Source organism: Mytilus galloprovincialis, chromosome 13 (genome assembly GCF_965363235.1).
Source record: "Mytilus galloprovincialis chromosome 13, xbMytGall1.hap1.1, whole genome shotgun sequence".
Taxonomy (NCBI): domain Eukaryota; kingdom Metazoa; phylum Mollusca; class Bivalvia; order Mytilida; family Mytilidae; genus Mytilus; species Mytilus galloprovincialis.
In genome coordinates, this window is record NC_134850.1 from 34,721,181 (window position 1) to 34,741,384 (window position 20,204).

Sequence of the window (20,204 nt, forward strand, 5' to 3'; positions counted from 1 at the left end):
AAAACAGAAAATTTATAAAAATTACTATATAATTGTTATTCATGTCAACACCGAAGTGCTGACTACTGGGCTGGTGATACCCTCGGGGACGAAACGTCCACCAGCAGTGGCATCGACCCAGTGGTGTAAATAGTTATCAAAAGTACCAGGATTATAATTTTATACGCCAGACGCGCGTTTCGTCTACATAAGACTCATCAGTGACGCTCAGATCAAAATAGTTAAAAAGCCAAATAAATACAAAGTTGAAGAGCATTGAGGATCCAAAATTCCAAAAAAGTTGTGCCAAATATGGCTAAGGTAATCTACTCCTGGGGTAAGAAAATCCTTAGTTTTTTCGAAAAATTATTTTAGCTGATCTGTAACAATAACATCTTCATGCCTTATATATCATATATATTTCAGACACTTCTCAAAAACAAGAACATAAAAAAACAGGTCTTTTAATTTCCCTTTCAGATATAAAGATGATGATCTTTCCATTATCAATCCAAACGTTTCCATTAATATTTCCTCCAGAACTATAGATTAAAGAAATAACAGACACGGCTTTATCTGCCACATTTTAGACTTATACCTCGAATTTAACAAACACGGTCATCTCACTACCAGAAAAACTATGACATACGAGATTTTGATTTTGAAACTATCCATTTCCGCCATCTTAGTAGCAATATATCAGATTCACCTGCATATTGAATATGCATTTTCCAACTTATTCGGTATTCAAAAGCTTCGATTTGCTACTCAGATTTTGTAATACGTCAACAGTGTCTGAACAAAAAGTTGATGAACCAGGGGGACGAAACGTCCACCAGCAGTGGCATCGACCCAGTGGTGTAAATAGTTATCAAAAGTACCAGGATTATAATTTTATACGCCAGACGCGCGTTTCGTCTACATAAGACTCATCAGTGACGCTCAGATCAAAATAGTTAAAAAGCCAAATAAATACAAAGTTGAAGAGCATTGAGGATCCAAAATTCCAAAAAAGTTGTGCCAAATATGGCTAAGGTAATCTACTCCTGGGGTAAGAAAATCCTTAGTTTTTTCGAAAAATTATTTTAGCTGATCTGTAACAATAACATCTTCATGCCTTATATATCATATATATTTCAGACACTTCTCAAAAACAAGAACATAAAAAAACAGGTCTTTTAATTTCCCTTTCAGATATAAAGATGATGATCTTTCCATTATCAATCCAAACGTTTCCATTAATATTTCCTCCAGAACTATAGATTAAAGAAATAACAGACACGGCTTTATCTGCCACATTTTAGACTTATACCTCGAATTTAACAAACACGGTCATCTCACTACCAGAAAAACTATGACATACGAGATTTTGATTTTGAAACTATCCATTTCCGCCATCTTAGTAGCAATATATCAGATTCACCTGCATATTGAATATGCATTTTCCAACTTATTCGGTATTCAAAAGCTTCGATTTGCTACTCAGATTTTGTAATACGTCAACAGTGTCTGAACAAAAAGTTGATGAACCAGGGGTATGTCAAAGAACATCTCAACGGTTTTTTTCAAAAAAGGTTCATCGGAAGGTACTAAGACCTTGTTGATAAATATTCCGTATCAACTTCTCAAATAATACACAATTGTCTTGGAGTATAGATTCTGGGTACTGACGGCGTTTGTCATATTCATAATGTCTTATGGTTTTCTTTCTTTGTCTTTTTGAGTATTACTAACACCATTTAGCCTGTTTTTAATGATATCCATTTGACGTGTCGCTGTAATTATATATACCGTTATTGTGCTATTGTATTTTTTATATTTTTTGCTGAATGTGCTTTACAGTATGCCTTATTAATATTCTTTAAGTTATATATTTGTTTCTTTTATAGTGATTAAGATTATAACACAACGTTGACTGCTGTACCTACAATTTACCTATAATGTCTGTTTGTTTTGGACACACATCGTTGTCAATATAATGAAATCGTACGCGACTCTCATACAAACGACAGGATTAGCTAGCTTTAAAACCACTGTTAAATCCACAATTTCTATATACGAAAATGTCTGTACCAAGTCATGAAATATGACAGTTATCTATTTGTTTGATTGTTTGCGCGTTTGATTTTGCCATTTGATTACGGAAAATCCGTTCTAAATTTTCTTCAGAGGTCAGTGATTTTGTCATTTTAACTCTTTTCTGGCAGTAATGCACCCAAACTATTCGAACAAAACATGTGAGGAAGTCATGTAGCTACAACAAGCCATATTGACTGTTGTGAATAATTGACTCCGACGAATCTCTAAATTGCTATATTTTCATAGCTTCATCTGTCGCATTTCGAGACTATAATACCTCAAATTTTTCATTAACGGTCATCGCAGTACCAGAATCTATGACACACGAGATGATTTTAGTTTTGAAATTATCAATTTCCCCCAATTAGATAGCAGTATACCAACTTCACCTGCATTTGGGATATACTTTTACCAAATAATTCGTTATTCATGAGCTTGCAGTTGCTTTTACGTCACCAGTGTCTGAGCCAAAAGTCAATGAAATAGGGTATGTCAAAGAATGTCTCGTCCTTTTTCTAAAAAAAAATACAACGGAAAATACCAAAACCTTGTAGATGAAGTTTGCATATCAAGTTCTTAAATAATACACTACGATTTTGATGTACAGATACTAGGCACTGACGTTGTTTATCATTTAAATAACGTATTATTGCATTCTTTCGTTTGTCTTTGTCAATATTACTTTAACGGTTTATAGTTTGTTTTTGGAACTATCTATCTGATGTACTTATACAATTTGTGCGATAGTAAATTTTGTACTTTTTGTCTTTCGTGTTTACTAATGTGCATCGTTTATATGCCTTTTTGGTGTTTCTTGTTGACATATTTGGTTGGGTTTTTATTGTGTTAATTTTTGTGTAACATTTCAACACTTGTGAAATATTGATTAAGATTATAACACAATGCTGACTGCTGTACCCCTATTTTTGACATGTTTACCTGTTATATTATGTATAATAAGATGTGCTAATGAGGCAACTCTCCATCCATGTCATAATTTGTAAAAGTAAACCATTATAGTCAAAGTACGGGTTTCAACACGTTTTGGTTTACGTCGAACAGAAAACTTTGCGGGTCCCCAAAAATATTAGTGTAAAACCATTCAACAGAAATTATTGATCGTTTTTATATAGATTAAAACGTTGGTTAGTTTAATTGAATGGTTATGTTTTGAATATACATCGTTGTCAAAATAAGGATCTTTTTGTGAATGTCATACAAGTGAGATGTTTGCTCTGTATGCATCCAGGTCTAATCAACCATTTTCTACATAAGAAAATGCCTTATCCAAGTCAGAAATAAGACAGTTTGTTATCAATTTGATTGATGTGTTTGCTTTTGCTTTTGTCATTTGATTAGGGACTTTTCGTTTTGAATTTTACTTAGAGTTCGGTATTGTTTTGATATCACAGGTATCTTATCAGAGCGTGTATTTACTAAAAAATCAAACCATCTTTATTTTGAACACTTTATCAAATGACATTAAAAAGCTTTGATACACATAAACTAGTAAGCTTGCATTCTTATTTTTACATGAATTACTGTTATTTTTAAAAAGTATTTTATACCAGTTACAAAATCCCTTTCAAATTTGGTGTGCATGTTTGAGTTATCTTTAGTAATACACAGAACCGTACATCGAGGATGATATTTAAAAGTTTCAATGTTATTCAACTTCGTATTTAATTTTGGATATCCAATTGTTTCAGTCAAAGCACAATGGTGAATCTTGTTTAGACAAAATACACGTCTGGTATCTAACATTATAAATCATGTATGTTTGGTGAGTTAAATATGAACATGAACAGGTGTTGAGGAGAATAAAGGCTAACTTCTTTTTATTTTAAATTCATCCATGCATTTAATACTTCTACCGAAAGCAAAGAAAAAACATAACAAAACAAAAAATAACTGTATACTAGTATACTATTGGAAAGACAGTTATAAAAACTAATAACAACAACAAAAATCTATATTGAGAATTTTGCTCCCCACTGTTAGATACATTTGTGTTAACTGGATTCTGTTTTGGTTGATTAACAATTGCTGCTGCACAATCATTCTCATTAGCATATTCGCCAACACAGGAAGCAAATGCCATGACATGCGCAATATAATGCTGCTCATGAACACCCTGAAACAAATGTGACATTGGACCACGTGCAAAGATAGCAACGTCATCTCCACCGTGTGTTTCGTAACCCATTTTTATTCCGGATTGCTGATGAAAATGTTTGTCATCTATAAACAGAAAAGTCACAAAACCTTTTAATTTGCATTACGCATATCATTATGTTTACTCAAAATTAATCGCAAAATTGTGGGTATGTGTATTAGTTTTTGTTGAAATAACTTGGTGAACAAATAACGTACATAATATATTATAAAAGAATATATAAAAATAGGATGTGGTATGATTGCCAATGAGACAACTCTCCGAAAGAGATTAACATAACAACTATAGGTCATCGTACAACCTTCAACTATGAGCAAAGCCCATACAGCATAGTCGGCTATAAAAGGACCCAAATCTTGTTTTGTGTTTTGTTGTTTCTCTTAACGTCTATTTGTTTTACTTTTTTGCCACGGCATTGTCAGTTTATTTTCGGCTTATCAGTTTGAATATCCCATTGGTATTTTTGCCTCTCTTTAAATAGGTTGAAAATAATTTTTTTTTAATTTCTCAATTACTGGATTCTGTTTGTTACAGAGACGACACACGTTTTGTTACGTTGTAGTATGCAATTGTAGTGGTTTATTGTTTTGTTTTAAAACCAATCTGGTTCAATTAAGAGCACCGGAAGATACCAAACCCTTGTTGATAAAAAATCTGTATCAACTACATAAATAATGCATGATCGTCTTATGGTCTTGAAGTATAGATTATATGTACTGATCTTGTTTATCAGCATTATTTAGTGTTATGGTGTTCTTTTTATTTGTATTTGTTTGCTGTTTAGTCCGTTTTTTGTAATATACATTTGGCGGGGCTCGATATTTTCTTGGCTTTCAGTATTGCTTACGTACATTGTCTATAGAGTGTCTATATGCATTTTTTGCTGTTCTTTGTTTTACAGGTATTGATTAATGTTAATTATGTTAATAGCTGTATCAACATTATGACAATTTGACCTATTATGTCTGTTTGGGTTGCTTACACTTTGTTATCGAAATACTGGAATTATGTGCGACTGTCATAGAAGTGAATGGTTTAGCTAGCTATAAAACTTGGTTCTTACCACCATTTTCTACTCAAGGAACTGAGTACGAACTGCTGGTACCACATCCGAAATATGACAGTTGTGTCCATTCGTTTGATGTGTTTAAGCTTTTGATTTTGCCTTTTGATATAGGAATTTTTGGAATTTTGCTATTTTACTTTTTGCATAGTTAAAATTAAGTATGCAAATGGCTAGTGTGTCAAAGAGACAACAATCCAACCATAGAGCAGACAACAGCCGAAGTCCACCAATGGGTCTTCAAAGTTGGTTGAATTTGTTTGCTTTTTTTTTATTCAATCTTGTTTCAAGAAGGTACAGTGTGGTGAATTTCCGTTTACAACAAATCATCTAACATCATACACAAGTAGTTGAATTGTTTGTCTTTCAGAGGCTTACAGATTATGGCTAATATTCGATTATTTGTATGTTGTTTTATTCTGTGACTTTTAAAACAGTTATATGATTGCTACAGACAAAATTACTTTAAGAAATACAAAATGTTTTACTATCAAAGGGTAAATCGTAAACTTTATTTTTACAGATAATATTACCTGTATCTACACCAGTTAAATTCTTCCTTGGACGTCGTTCTATTGCACCGGGTCCATTTGCATACGCAATTGTTGTGTATGGTAAATTGTCTTTAGCCATAGAAACTTTTCCGTCATTTTTAACTAAACCTATGAATCAACATACAGGAATAAGTTATAATATTTACCTATTCAAATGACATTTTAGACAAATAAGAGGATGTGGTATGATTGCCAATGAGACAACTCTCCCGAGACCAAAGTCTATATGTCTTATCATTATGATTTAATTATATCCTTGAAAAGATTTAGAGTAAAAGACTCGTGGATCTCCGTCAATAAAAAAAGCAATCAAGGTTAAATCGTTTTGCAATTGCAATTATCATATTAAAACAATTGTGTTGATCGTTTATTAGATATACTGAACGGGATTATCAAGCTTTCGTGAAGTTCGAATAAGTTTCAATTCGCGAAAGACTACCATGTATTTTCCATTATGACTTCCTTGAAAGAGGGTTGCTGCTTACAAGGAAGGTACTGAACAACAAAGAATTCAGAAGTGGTGAATTTGAAATAAGACTTTGAACATTTTACGGACTCCATCACGAGTTTGTTGACCATTATAGAATATCTGTTTCAAGAATGACGATAGATATATTCCACCTGTTGTAACCAAAATCTCGTCCTCTTTTCCACAAACATGATCGACCGAATACAGTAATCACTGGATTTGTAATTAAAAGAGCAGCACGACGGGTGCCGCACGTGGATAAGAATCTGCTTACACTTCCGGAATACCTGAAATCTCTCGCGGTTATAGGTGGAGTCAGCGTTGGGTTACTCAGTCACAAATTTTCTTTGATGTGTCTGGTGTACTGCTGGGGTATTTTTTGTAGTCTTTTGTAATGATATTGTCAGTTTGTTTTCGAGTGTAAATATTATTTTGGTATATTTAGCTTCTCTTCTATAGTTCGTAAGGGAGAGTATTGGTTACAGATTATATAACTGAGTTGTTATGCTAGCCTAAGAACTAGTTGTGTCATAATAAAGATATAAGAAGATGCAGCATGAGTTCCAATTAGACAACTCTCCATCCAACATGTCCAAGTTTCAGTTTGTGCATTGTGCAGACTTAACTTAAAAATGCCTGTTTAAAAGTAAAACGAATGGTATCAAATATAAAGTAAGATCCGCTTACCCTTTCAATGTATCTGTATTGTTTAAGATAAAGGAAACTTGATCTTTCTATTTTTCATCGATTAATGATTTGTTATTGTCCGCTTGGCACAATACATCTTGACAATAATGTGTCTCTTTTTTATAAGGCATGTTTTAAAAGATTTCCAAAACAATACTGATAATGTCACTGTTGTATACAGATAATATAAGTATTTGACAATTTTGCAGGGCACAACAACATACATGTTAGGTTTCTACGCAAAAAATTGTATAAAAAAACACAACTAGCAATTAGTCAATTAGTCATAAGATGAACAAATATTTCGAGTGGACTGCAATAAGTCATAAGATGGATACAATTTGTTAAAAGTAAAACGTATTTCATAGTTACCTAGTATCGGATTGCCTCGGTCAGGATATCCAACAATAGTCATCGTGTGTGCATGATCAGCTGTGACGATGATGAGAGTATCCTGATCACTTGTGAGTTTATCAGCTACAGCAACAGCATCAGCCATTGCAATAGTTTCAGATAAAGCCAAATCCGCTTCTCCATAATGATGAGCCCAGTCTATTTTGCCTCCTAAATAATTATATAACATGTTATGCTTAGGTCATATTAACCTTTTAACAAGGCAGGAATTGATGATTAAATTAAAATTATAATCATTTATTGGTGTGTTTGAGCTTTTGATTTTGCCATTTGATTACGAATTGTCCGTTTTGAATTTTCCTCGGTATTCGGTTGTTTTCCTTAATCTCTTAACATGCTTATGTTTTTCTTCTAGCGCGGACAGACTCATAAAGAAATGGTTGCATTGTGTATTTTTACATCAAGCTTGTCTTTCTTTTATATATTTCTACCAGGAAAACTTGTGAATAGTGGGTCTTATATATTCAATATATTAAACATAAACACTACATGTATCACTTTTTACTACTAAGTATATGCTTGTATCTTGATATATGGAACTTGACATACCTTCTACAAGAAGAAAGTAGCCTTTGTTATTGTCATGCATACGTAAAGTTTTGATAGCCTTTTCTGTCATTTCTGCTAATGTAGGTTCCGGCACAGTCTGATTAGCTTTGTCCAACTCAAACGACATGTGATCAGAGTTAAATAGGCCTACAAACAAGTGTGGTTGAAAAAGAGTAACATTCAAGCAAACACAGATTTTTCTTCACACAGTATCTACAGTACTGTACACAAGTATATGTGATTATAACCTTCATGTTTTCAAAAATATTTTCATTAATTTTTTTCTATTATCTTACTTTTGGGTGTAAGTTATTAGCTTTTTGAAAATGTTAAATCCTAGTGCCTGTAGCACTATTGAAATTTAGCAGGCATTACTTTAATATGTCGTACAGTTCAGTTAAGTACACAGGAACTGTATTGAAGCATTTTTTATAATAAGATATTATTTCCCAAGAAAGCAACTGTTCTGTAATATATGATTATTTCTAAATCCTTCACGGAATGTCCTATCGTTTTCTCTTAAAAATATTTTATATTGTACATTGAGAGTTCAACAGTTGATTCCTCTCATGCAACCTTGCCCTGTGGTGACGTAATGATGTTGTATTTCTGTGATATTGAAGTAGATGCATGTATTTGTTCTTTTGCAATGATTTAAGTCGAAAAATAGGTTATAAATCTTCTGATTTTTATGACATTAGCGTTTAATATTTCTTCTGTTTTAAGTAATCGATGTCAAATTGAATGTAAAATTCATGTGAGCAGTATCGGAAAGTGTCTATACTTAAATAAATAATATTCCTCTTAATGCTCTTTAGTTTTGCGAGAGCAGTGGATATCTAATCTAATTAGATTAAGTGTCGAACAAAACAGCAAGATCTTTCAAGGCTACGTAATATCAAATATTAGAAATGAACTCAATCTATTATAACCATCATGGACATGATAGTGTTTCCAATTTAATTTAAGTGCAAATTTCAAGAAGGTATAAAACCCTTTACTGTGTTGGTCGATGTTACTGTTAATAGAAGTTGGTTCCGACCCCTGATGGTTCTTGGGTATAATTATTGACAATTACTGTATTTGTTCTTGTAGAAAGGTGGATTTTATTTGTTGAACTTATCTGACGAATCCATTTCGTATAAATTTGGTATATATGCGATACTAAGTGCCAATCTGCATAAAAATTAAGCAACGGGTGCCACATGTGGAAAAAGATCACGCATCGTTGTAAACATAATGGAATTTGATGCGACTGTCATACAAAAGAGAGGTTTAGTGCTATAAAACCAGGTTCAATACACCATTTTCTACATTTGAAAATGCCTGTACCAAGTCAGGAATGTGATATTCGTTTGATGTGTTTTGTCATTTGATTTTGCTATTTGATTAGAGACTTTTCCTTTTGAATTTTCCTCAGAGTTCAGCATTTTTGTGATTTTACATTTTTCGAATCACCAGATACGCAAAGACCTATTATTTAATCAGGATGAGAATAACTTCAAACGATGATGCATCCTCGTTAGGTCCGTCAGTTTCTTTTTGTCATGTTTTGAAAGGTTTCTAAATTGTCTGATTCTTACAAAGACTATCACTTAGGCTCGAAATTGTACTTACCTAGAATATATTCAGTAGATCGAGGATCAATTTTATTGAATTCTGTAGCATTCCATACATAGTCATAATTAACATTTCTTTGTTGTTTATCATTAATCCATTCCTAAAATGTAAATATTGTATACTATCACAAACGTTTTAAGCTCTAAGCAAAACAACAATAGGATGGAATATTATTGTTGGTATTTTAAGTATAAGATTACAATCACATGGAGAAAAATAAAAATAAAAATAAAAAAAAACAACCCACGAGAAAGGAAAACACAAAACCATTGCCAAAACGAAAATGATAACATTGACAGTTTATTTTTGACTTGTAAATTTGAACGTCTGTAGGGTATGTTTGGCCTCTCTTTTGTAGAAAATCTGCGCGTCTGGCGAACTAAATAATAAGCTGGTATCTTTAAAAAAGGTGGTTTTACAGAGATTCCATTTTACCTTTAAGATTTTGTTTTATAGTTTGAGACGATATACCTCTGTAACTGTAGAGCTATTTTTTTTTTTTTTTTTTTTTTTAAGAAAATTTCTTCAACAAATCAGATATCTCACAAATAATAGTTTTCCTCTTTTTCTAGATCAATATGTCATTACAGCAAACTGTATTTACACAAAACTGTTACACGACTTAAACAATTATAACTTGATAACAGAAATAGTGTTTATTGATAGAGGACAAAGTCTTGAGTCTTCATATATATCTTTGTTGGTTTATATTTGTGTTGATAACCTTATATTTATACTTCCAAGTCAACAGTTTATTTGTTTACTTAATATGTATATTATTTAAAGAAATTCATTTAAAGTTAATTGATGTACAATCTTGTCTCACCTATATGTTATACAACATCCTTTTTCTATAAAATACACCAACTCTTGTGCTGTGTGGAAGTCGTATAAAAATCCACGAGCTTGAGATATATATAATTTTTTTTTTTAAGTTATGGTTTTCCTTTTAATAAGATAGATACTGTTATGTGTGCAAAAGCATTCTCTAATTTTTAGACCAGATTTTGTACTAAACTTTTAACAATGTGTTGTTGCGCATTTACTAATGTTTTGTCATAAATGAATACCCCATATTTTTTGTTGTTCTATTACACCTACTAACTTCAATCAGATTTCTATTGTCTCGCCTTCCATCTTTGCTGTTTAGACCAATAACAGGATCAGTTTCGTTGTTTGGTAGGAAGTATCGCCGTCCTCCACCCATCAATACCTATACAGAAGCAAAAGAAAATTTGAACATGCATTGTAATCATCTACTAGTCTTACGTCAATTGTGTATCACCTATCCTTAATTCCATATCATTTCACATAAAACATTGTTTTCAATTATTGTCATAAACTTATTTGAGTTCCGATTTTGATGAAATGTTTAATGTGGTTATTGTTACTTTATATGGTTATTATGGTGTTATTTCAGACAAAGGCTTCTTGGAAATTTAACACAATTTCAAAGACATTTAAGTTAGAGAATATACAACTATCTCTGATCCGAGTATTCGTCGCTGGGCTTCTAAAATGTTGTAAATTTCAAGAAAAAAATATCTCACAAACAGGCTTTGAAAATTTTGGTAAAATCCATGCTTCCAAAATGTAGTATGTGAACTTGAACAATTTTGTAAATAGCAGTGAAATAAAAACATTTCTGGATTATCCAAGACCTTAAATTATTTTCACAGAAATAAAGAAATGTACAATTATTTTTTTCCCAAAGCCATTCTACAACGATTTTCAGGTTTTCATACAACATTTTGGAAGCAAACTTTACAAACAACTGACATTGGCAATTTTGTTATATGTCTTATTTCACACATTTTGATTGGTCTAACTGTATGCTATTTTGTGATACCAAAGAAATCCTCCGCCCAGACCATTGGTGTCAAAAAGTATTTATTTTTAGCCAAAAAAGTCATGTACGTTTTAGAAGCCCAGCGACGTATTGATTGATACTGTATCAATTTTATCAAGGACGTATATTAGAAGGAAACTCCCGATACCGTCTGGATAAAATCCGAGAAGTGCCGCGAATCGCGAGAAAACACGAGATCTGCAGAAAGCTTCAGCGGAAACCGCCGCTTCGACATTTCTAAGAATTTGTTAGTTATACGTCCTTGATTTTATAACTAAAATATAAGTGTTTTACATACTTCGGTGCAGGATCTCGATGATCGAGTAGTCTCATCGTTCCATCTGTAATGATTATAGCCTTCATCTCTGAAGTTGCGTGTGTGCAATACACTCTTTCAATAAACATATTAATAAACATTTGATATGTTCCATACGTTCGTTTCATATCTTTCTATTTTCTGGGTAAATTTCACTTACCTTAATGCTAGATTTGTAATCATTGATTAACTGTTTTGCAATATCAGGACAATTTTCTTTGTTTGTTACATTTTCTAAATGCCAGTCAACCTCCCAATTCCGATACGGTGTGTTGGCATAGGCGCCCCCTGGTGTTGCATGAGTAATTCTTGTAGTTGTAACAATACCAACAGATTTTTCTAATAAAAGACAGACAAAATTGAACTAAAGCAACATTTAAAATAATATTTTTTTTTATAAAAGATGAAATTCTAAGTGCACTCTTCAAATTCGTTTATGTCAAACTGTCAATGGTTCATGTCTGGTACATGTATGACGAAGGATCATTGAGTTTAAATTAAATCATATGCGAGAGACATTATTTTCTTTTAAAATACATGTATTGCATGTGGCACTTCTCTGAATTTTTGCTGACATATGCATATTCAGTTCTTTCTAAGCTGTGTGCTTGTTTGGTATGTTTTCTTTGTACGTCAGTTAGTTTAGTTTGTTTTTCAGGCTTTTTTCGGTTTTATTAAGTGTGTTGTTAAAGGGGCACTAGCTGTCATGTTCTCCGATTTGATTCAAATTCCCAGAATTGATTTATTACATTGTGAAACATTTATCCAAACTATCAAAAGTCTAAAATAAACAATTAACAGGGCATGGGCATGATTATACGTAGCTTCGTTTCGTGTGTATTTTAGTCTAGACGCCATTTAAAAATCATCCGATGACCGTATAAGCGATGTAAACATAAAGCATGCCAAGAAATCCTCGCTAAAAATTCCGGTCGACCTCCTACAGCACCCATTAGTAGTTAATATCTGATTTCATTCAACAAATTAATTTATGAACTTCATGTACGTGTCGCTTAGAACACAGCCATATACCAAATGGTCAATATTAATCATCCATGTTATTTGCTCTACGGAGTGTTTGCAGAATTTCAACGGAGGCAATTTCTTGGCATGGGAGAAAGGTAGAAAGACCATTCACAATTTGTTTTACATTTGTTTTTCTCTTTTAATTAAATAGATATAATAATAAATCTTTCAAATGTAGAGTTCATAAGATAAAAATATTCCCTGTGGAACACCTCCTCCCCCCCCCTTTTTTTGTGCTCTCTATTTTCAACACTCGAATTAAGCTTTCCTATCTGATTAAAATTAAAACTTTGCTTTATAACCAATCTGTTTATGTACCGGACCGGCAACTTTCTTTATTTAATACGAAAATCTACAGTGCCGTTATACACATGCATGTTGTTTGCTTGGAGTATGCGCCCCAAAAAAGGAAGAAATAGCCCAACTCCAAGATACTATATTCCTGCATCACGTGATTTTTACCACGTGGGGCTTACATTAGAATAAATACCGAATATGGAAAGTGAAACTACAATTCAAAACATAAAGTCCGAAGGCACAAATAAGAAAAATAAGGGTTTTTTGGCAAAGGGTGCTGGGTTAATTCCGTCTGTGTTCAAAATATACATGAAATATTTGCCACTGCCCATTTTTTGTTCTATGGATTATAACCCTGCGTTTTCTTTCTGTTACGGAGGAAGGTAGAAAGACCATTCACAATTTGTTTTACATTTGTTTTTCTCTTTTAATTAAATAGATATAATAATAAACCTTTCAAATGTAGAGTTCATAAGATAAAAGTATTCCCTGTAGATTTTTTGTTCTATGGATTATAACCCTGTGTTTCTTTATGTTACATGCCAAGAAAGCCTCGCTAAAAATTCCGGTCGACCTCCTACGTTATTCGGCACCCATTAGTAGTTAAATATTTGATTTCATTCAACAAATTAATTTATGACCTTCATGTACGTGTCGCTTAGAACACAGCCATATACCAAATGGTCAATATTAATCATCCATGTAATTTTCTCTTTGGGGTGTTTGCAGAATTTCAACGGAGGCAATTTCTTGGCATGATAAATGTTAATACATTAAGCGATTTTTCTAGGTCTTGTTTAAATTCATATTATAGATTAAAAAAGTAGGTTAATCATCGTTTTTACCTGTATAAGAATATTTTTTTTGTGGATCGAATCAGTCAATCAAATGATTTATCATAAACTCTATTTCACTTTCAATGCTGACATTCTTTGCCTTTCAATACCTTTACACATACAATTCACTTATCCATCTCTCGCTAGGGGGTTAAATTGATTTCTCATGAATACGGATTCAATGAGGTCGAATAACTTTTTTATATATCTCGTAGCTAATGCCCCTTTAACTCATTTAAATTTCATTTTGGATGTAACGCATCTTCTGATTAACTGACTTTTTGTTTTTTAGTTCATAGACATAATTTATTCATGTGACCGTGACGTCATCAACGTTTTTTCATGATTTACTTCGGTTTATAATGGAATTTAGAATTTAAAATAAGGGAGCTACCATTTGATTTTTATGGGGGGGGGGGGGAGGGGGGCTAGGATGAAATTTGAAAAAAAATAGGCAGGACAGGAGTTTTGAGTAAAAAAAAGGCAGGATGTGACACTTGCAAAAAAAAAGTCAGGACGACAATTGAGGTAAAAAAAAGTCAGGATAAACTATAAAAAAAAAGGCAGGACCGATTAGAGTGAAAAATGAAAAGGCAGGACAGAGATTACAGCTAAAAAAAATGCTGGACAAAATTTTTCATCCTAGCCCTCCCCATAAAAATCAAATGGAAGCTCCCTAAGAAATAACTGTAATATTTTATCCGTCTATTAGAAATAACAAACGCGGGTTATTCAGTGTGCACCACATTTTCAGTGATGTTATTTGTTCATAGACAGTCATTCCTCAAATATACACCAGGCTATATATTTTGTACGTCAGACATGCGTTTCTTTCACATGACAGACTCATCATCGACACGTCAATAAAACTTTTTATTACCTTTAAACATAGTAACAGTAAAATGTTTTACCTTTCTGTATTGACCAGTCGGCAATCGATGTGACCTTTGACTTATCGGTCATTGAAGAACAATCTTTTGGCTTAACACTCCCGTCTACTCCTAAAACCCCAGAGTTTGTCTTAATACCACAAAGAAATTGTGTTGCTGTTCCAGCCGAATCTGGTGTTTGATGGTCCTGGTTATATGTCTGCAAAAAAGTTCTACAGATTAATACAATAAAATTACAATTTATATTGTTCTTTCCCAAATGGACCATAGATTCAAGTACAAATATCTGATCACTTCCTTAAACTTTAGCTCAAAACTCGGCTACAGCATTGCAGTATAATGTCACAGTCCGTAACATTTGATGCTTGTATTCATACTATAAGACACTCTCAACTATGACTACAACAGCAATATTAAGGATACCATTACTTATAAGATATTGATTAAATGATTTGAATATAGTGGATTTGTGGACACTTCTATTTCATATTAGCAGAAAATCGTCTTGCAAATTACATATAAAGAGTGACATTAATAAAAATCGAGTGCCCCTTCACCAGGAACGCTAAAGTCATAACATTTGAATACCAGCTGGATGTACAGATACGCAGACACGTTATGCGTTATATGACCGAATGACCAGTTGTATGAGAAAATTAATGAAGAAAAATACAATTGCCACCATTCGCTTCGAATACAATTTACATTGTTTGATGTTGCCTTCCTACCAACCTAAGAAGTAACCTACACGAACAGTTTATTACTCAAATCGTTTAATTTTGTTTTTTTGATGTTTCCTACTCTAATGTCGTTTAAAATAAATCCTACCTACCCAACCCTAAGTACAAAACATGGGTAGGCAAAATCAAACAAGGAATGAATTGCTTACGGGTGGCCCAATTGACTACCTGAGATTCTCAGAACGTTTCCACTATGGCTTTGCAGGAGGTTATTGAGGATTTGCGTATACAAAAAAATGGAGAATGGAAATGGGGAATGTTTCAAAAATACAACAACCCAACCAAAAAGGAGAAATCAGCCAAAGGCCAACAATGGGTTTTCCACACACAGAAAAAACTGGACAATCGATCGAAAACACGAATGTGAATGACGACTCATTCAATCGTTTCGATGTTCATATAAAAAAAAAAGAAGATGTGGTATGATTGTAAATGAGACAACTCTCAACAAGAGACCAATGTGACACACACATTAACAATTATAAGTCACCGTACGACCTTCAACAATGAACAAAGCCCATGTACATTACTATAAGCTGAAAGGATGGTGTGTGTATTCAGTTACAGACATATATTTGACATTGTTGCAGTCCCTTTTCGTGTATATGGCATATTTATTTTGTCTTCGATCCGTTAATAACCAGCTAGGCAAATCTTAAAATTCAATTGAAATCAGATAATATAAAGCAAATAACAAAGATAAACATTAAAATCATGCTGATTAGTATGGTCATATCACTCTTGAACTATGTATATATTTAGTCCGTGGTACCTCGAGTTTACAAGTTTCTACTGGTTAAACCAAACAACCTAGTAATTTTACTTTTTCTTCTTATTTACATAACTGTTTTACAGGTTTTGTTGGGGTTATAAAGAGGAACGTTTTTTCGTTCAAATAACATAAGATAAGGGTTACAGTTGCAGATAGCTCATTGACCTAGCTTAAAGTCCACAACATGTAGATTTTTCTGGTAAAAATATAATAACCGTTCGAAATAAGATATATTCGAATGTATAGAATAGGAAATGAACAATACAACCTACCGATCTTGTTAGACTGAAACGTCGCACGATACTGGTGTTATTTTAGTGAAATCGCGGACAAGACACATTCAAGTCATTAATTATTAAATATTAAAAGTGATATTCTTAAGTGTTATATATCATTTTAAAGCTTTTAAATTCTAGTTTCAGAATATTGCAATTTTGTATATGTAACAGACTTTTTTCATTAAGTGAAAATCAATTAAACCTTCATTTTTTAATATTATTTCCTTGTCCCGCGTTACACTTTAAGTTTTGGGGTTTTCGGAATATTGTAAAAAGCATATAAAAAATTTCACCAAACGATATAAAAGTCTGTATAGAACAAGCACATCATAATAGGTCGATGGTGTATTGTCGATTTTCTTCTTCGAAAAGACGGAATTTCGAGAAAAAAGGATTTCGATAATATAAATTATGTGTCCCATGCACGAAAAATTGCCGTCATTTTTCTAAATTGTCCCTAAAAGATGGAATACCAGAGCAATCACCATGTCGTAAGTAAATAATTTTTTTATTAGTATTTTGTTCAAAGCTTACACTTTCGCCTCATGTAATAATCGGGGATTTTAATAACGAATTCTTTTTATTCGAGTCAAATATCAATGTCCGACATTTTGTCCCCTTCAAACCCAATTGACGTAGGGTTAAGTTTTTCTGTTTTTTCATGATATTTATTTGATACAGTGGTATTCGCTACATAAAACAAAATATAAGGGAAAAAAGTACAAAAAGTTATCTCTATTTTGATAGTAAATTCTCATAAATTTAATCTAAAATGCGAGATATCAAATAAAACTATAATGTCCGATACAATGTCCCCACATACGATTTTAACGTTATGCAACAAAACTGATAAACAAAAGTTACGTCAAATTGTTATTATTGCGGTTTTCACAGACTTTTCAGAATGCGGGTAGTTTTTGTTGCTTGTTGAGAAAACATCAAATGTTTAGGTAAAAGCTCTATACCGATTCATGGAAGGGAGCAATATTTCCTCGCGGAACTGAAGTGTTTTCCGGAATTTATAATGATCGACAGGCCGATCCGCTCCAATACAAAATCATAAAAAAGAAAACAGCTATTGTCCCCGCTGATTCCTTTGTATATATTTGTGCAGAACTTAATGGCACTGTCATGCTAGATATACCGTAGTCCATTCGCCTCGACATTCTGCAGTGTATAAATAAGTGCATTAGCAGTGCGTAGTGTATTAAAAAGATCGATTGCTTTTGCAATTAAAATGTTTATTAAACAAATAGTTTCAATTCAATTTATATTCTTTTATTTTTAATTTGTTTATAAAAAGCTTAGTATATTATCTAAGAAAACATGAATCTATAGTTCATTAATTTCGCTCATAAAATCCGTTAATTTATTTTAGAAAGCCATCTGAAAAACGTGCATTCTAACGTTTTTATTTTGGCTAACGTCTTCAAGTGTGTAACGTTAGGTGACACCAGTATCGTGCTACGTTTGTTCTATATAATTTTGGGGTTATCTTATTCCCAGCACATTTTCGTTCTGATAGACATTACCTCAGGCTGTTTCCACTTTTACCAAACGCTTAACTTGACTGATTGTACGATAGAGATACCAGACAAAAGAACATTTAGTTTAAACATATTTATCTATAGTGGATTGGGAAACAAGTTTTGCAACTTGCATTGTATCAATCCCATTCCACTTTGTGGATGCAAGTGTTGCCTTGACAAAACAGACAACACCATGTAAAAAAACGAAAAACGACTAAAATTGAAATAACTGAATTAAAACAAAACATATGAAACTAAATACTGGGAAACACGAATACCCCCAAAAAACGGGGATAATCTTATGTGCTTTCACAGCGTCCCAAAATGTAGAAATATACCATTATCATGCTGACCTTAGATAATGCAACGTGTGGAAATTTCTCCCAGCTGAGTACATTTTCTTCTCCTGTTTTGTTGTTAAGTTGGCCTTGTCTTATTCTAGCTGCTGTTATAGTGGGTATACTCATTCCATCTCCCAGAAAGAAAATAACATTTCTTGCGACTTTCTCAATTTTCTGCGATTTCAAATATTTTTGAAGTTCATCTTTTGCTTGATTTCGCCAATATACCTGGGCTGCATATATAAAAAAAAAACATGAAATAAATGAGAAAAAAATATATTGAATTATTTTCAATTGGATTTCCTCTCCGAAATTTAGCTATATGTATACTGAAAATTGCATTGTAGTTCGTCTTCCTCAATTTTTAGTGATTTAAAATGTTTGTGAAGCTCATCGTTTGCTTGATTCCGCCAATATACTTGTGCTGCATATAAAAAAAAACACATAAAATAAACGAGACAACAATATTGAATAAAATCAATGTAAGCCGTTTTGAGAATTCTCAATTGAATTTCCTCTCCGAAATTTAGCTCTTTGTGTACTGCAAATTGCATTGTAGTTCGTCTGATTATAAATGCTAATTATTACATGCTCCATCCCATGCAGTTAATGAAAGTAAAGTCAATTACATACATCCAATGTGTATTTCTGTCAAGGAATGTCATCAAATGCACATGGAGTGCAAGTGAAGAATGATTTTTAAAAGAAAGAAAAAAACGCTAACTTTTATGCGTAAGAAATCCACAGATTTATCAATTTCATTTTACATCCAGTGGCAAACATTTCACAAATAAACATTGGGATTAGTCTATAAATCTAGCAGTTAACCACTGTTTGAAAAACGTAAGATGACAAAAAAAATGAAAATAAAATTTAAAAAAAACTTATTGAGTAAAGAAAACTGTTACTCACTTTCCCCGTTTCCTGAAAATTTGGAATCCGTAATCGGACCAGTTTCCTTTGATGGAAAACCTAATCCAGAATGCATTAAAGTTACAAAAAAGAAAAAAAGTCCAACAATTTTAACCGGGTTTAACATGGTCATCTTTCCGAATGTCTAAGATCAAATAACAAATAATTATCTAGCGTAAGAGGTATTTCACAGCTTTGTAAATAAATATTATCTATCATGTCTATATAAATAATATGGTTAGAAACGGAGAAATTTACTTACTGCTCATACCGTGCGCAAACAAAATATTGCGTTTTTTTCGACTAATCGTATGTGCGTAATAGCAGTACAAAATGTAAATTAAAACAAAATAATTGAACATTTAAGGAATTTCAACTCTTAAATCAAGTTTACAATTGTTAAATAATCTCATTCGGTTGTCAAATAAGACTGTTACATATATTTTATGTAACCGAATAAGATAACCTAGTAGGAGTGCATTTCTTTCTAACACAAACGATGCAAACGGCTAAGCGCACATGTTTTGATCATTTCTTTCTAACACAAACGACGCAAACGGCTAAGCGCGCACATGTTTTGATCATTTCTTTCAAACTTACGTTTGCTAAGTTTACATAAACTTTGACAAACTATGCACACGCTAAAAATGTGTCTGCAGTTTGTCGTTTTTCGTTTGTTAGTACAAATGCTACATCTGTTTCTAAATTCAACCTGATTAAACGAAGTATTTGTTTCTACGTTTGTAAAAATTCTGTTTACCAAGAACATGTGCATGCATTATTGAAGGTTCAAACAGGTTCAGTAAAGGCTTATTAAACGATGTATTT

At 32.6% G+C, this 20,204-nt stretch overlaps 1 protein-coding gene across 1 annotated transcript; it reads right to left on the reverse strand.

The window, feature by feature from the left end:
- Window positions 1-3,869: 3,869 nt before the first annotated feature.
- LOC143057574 (alkaline phosphatase-like) lies at window positions 3,870-19,536 on the reverse strand. The gene is made up of 10 exons (XM_076230890.1): window positions 19,377-19,536; window positions 18,477-18,697; window positions 14,826-15,003; window positions 11,916-12,094; window positions 10,696-10,803; window positions 9,588-9,690; window positions 7,971-8,117; window positions 7,380-7,571; window positions 5,831-5,959; window positions 3,870-4,299 (listed from the first exon to the last, which is right to left on the reverse strand). The coding sequence occupies exons 1-10, from the start codon at window positions 19,507-19,509 to the stop codon at window positions 3,977-3,979; spliced, it is 1,713 nt and encodes a 570-aa protein (XP_076087005.1). The 5' UTR covers window positions 19,510-19,536; the 3' UTR covers window positions 3,870-3,976.
- Window positions 19,537-20,204: the final 668 nt, after the last annotated feature.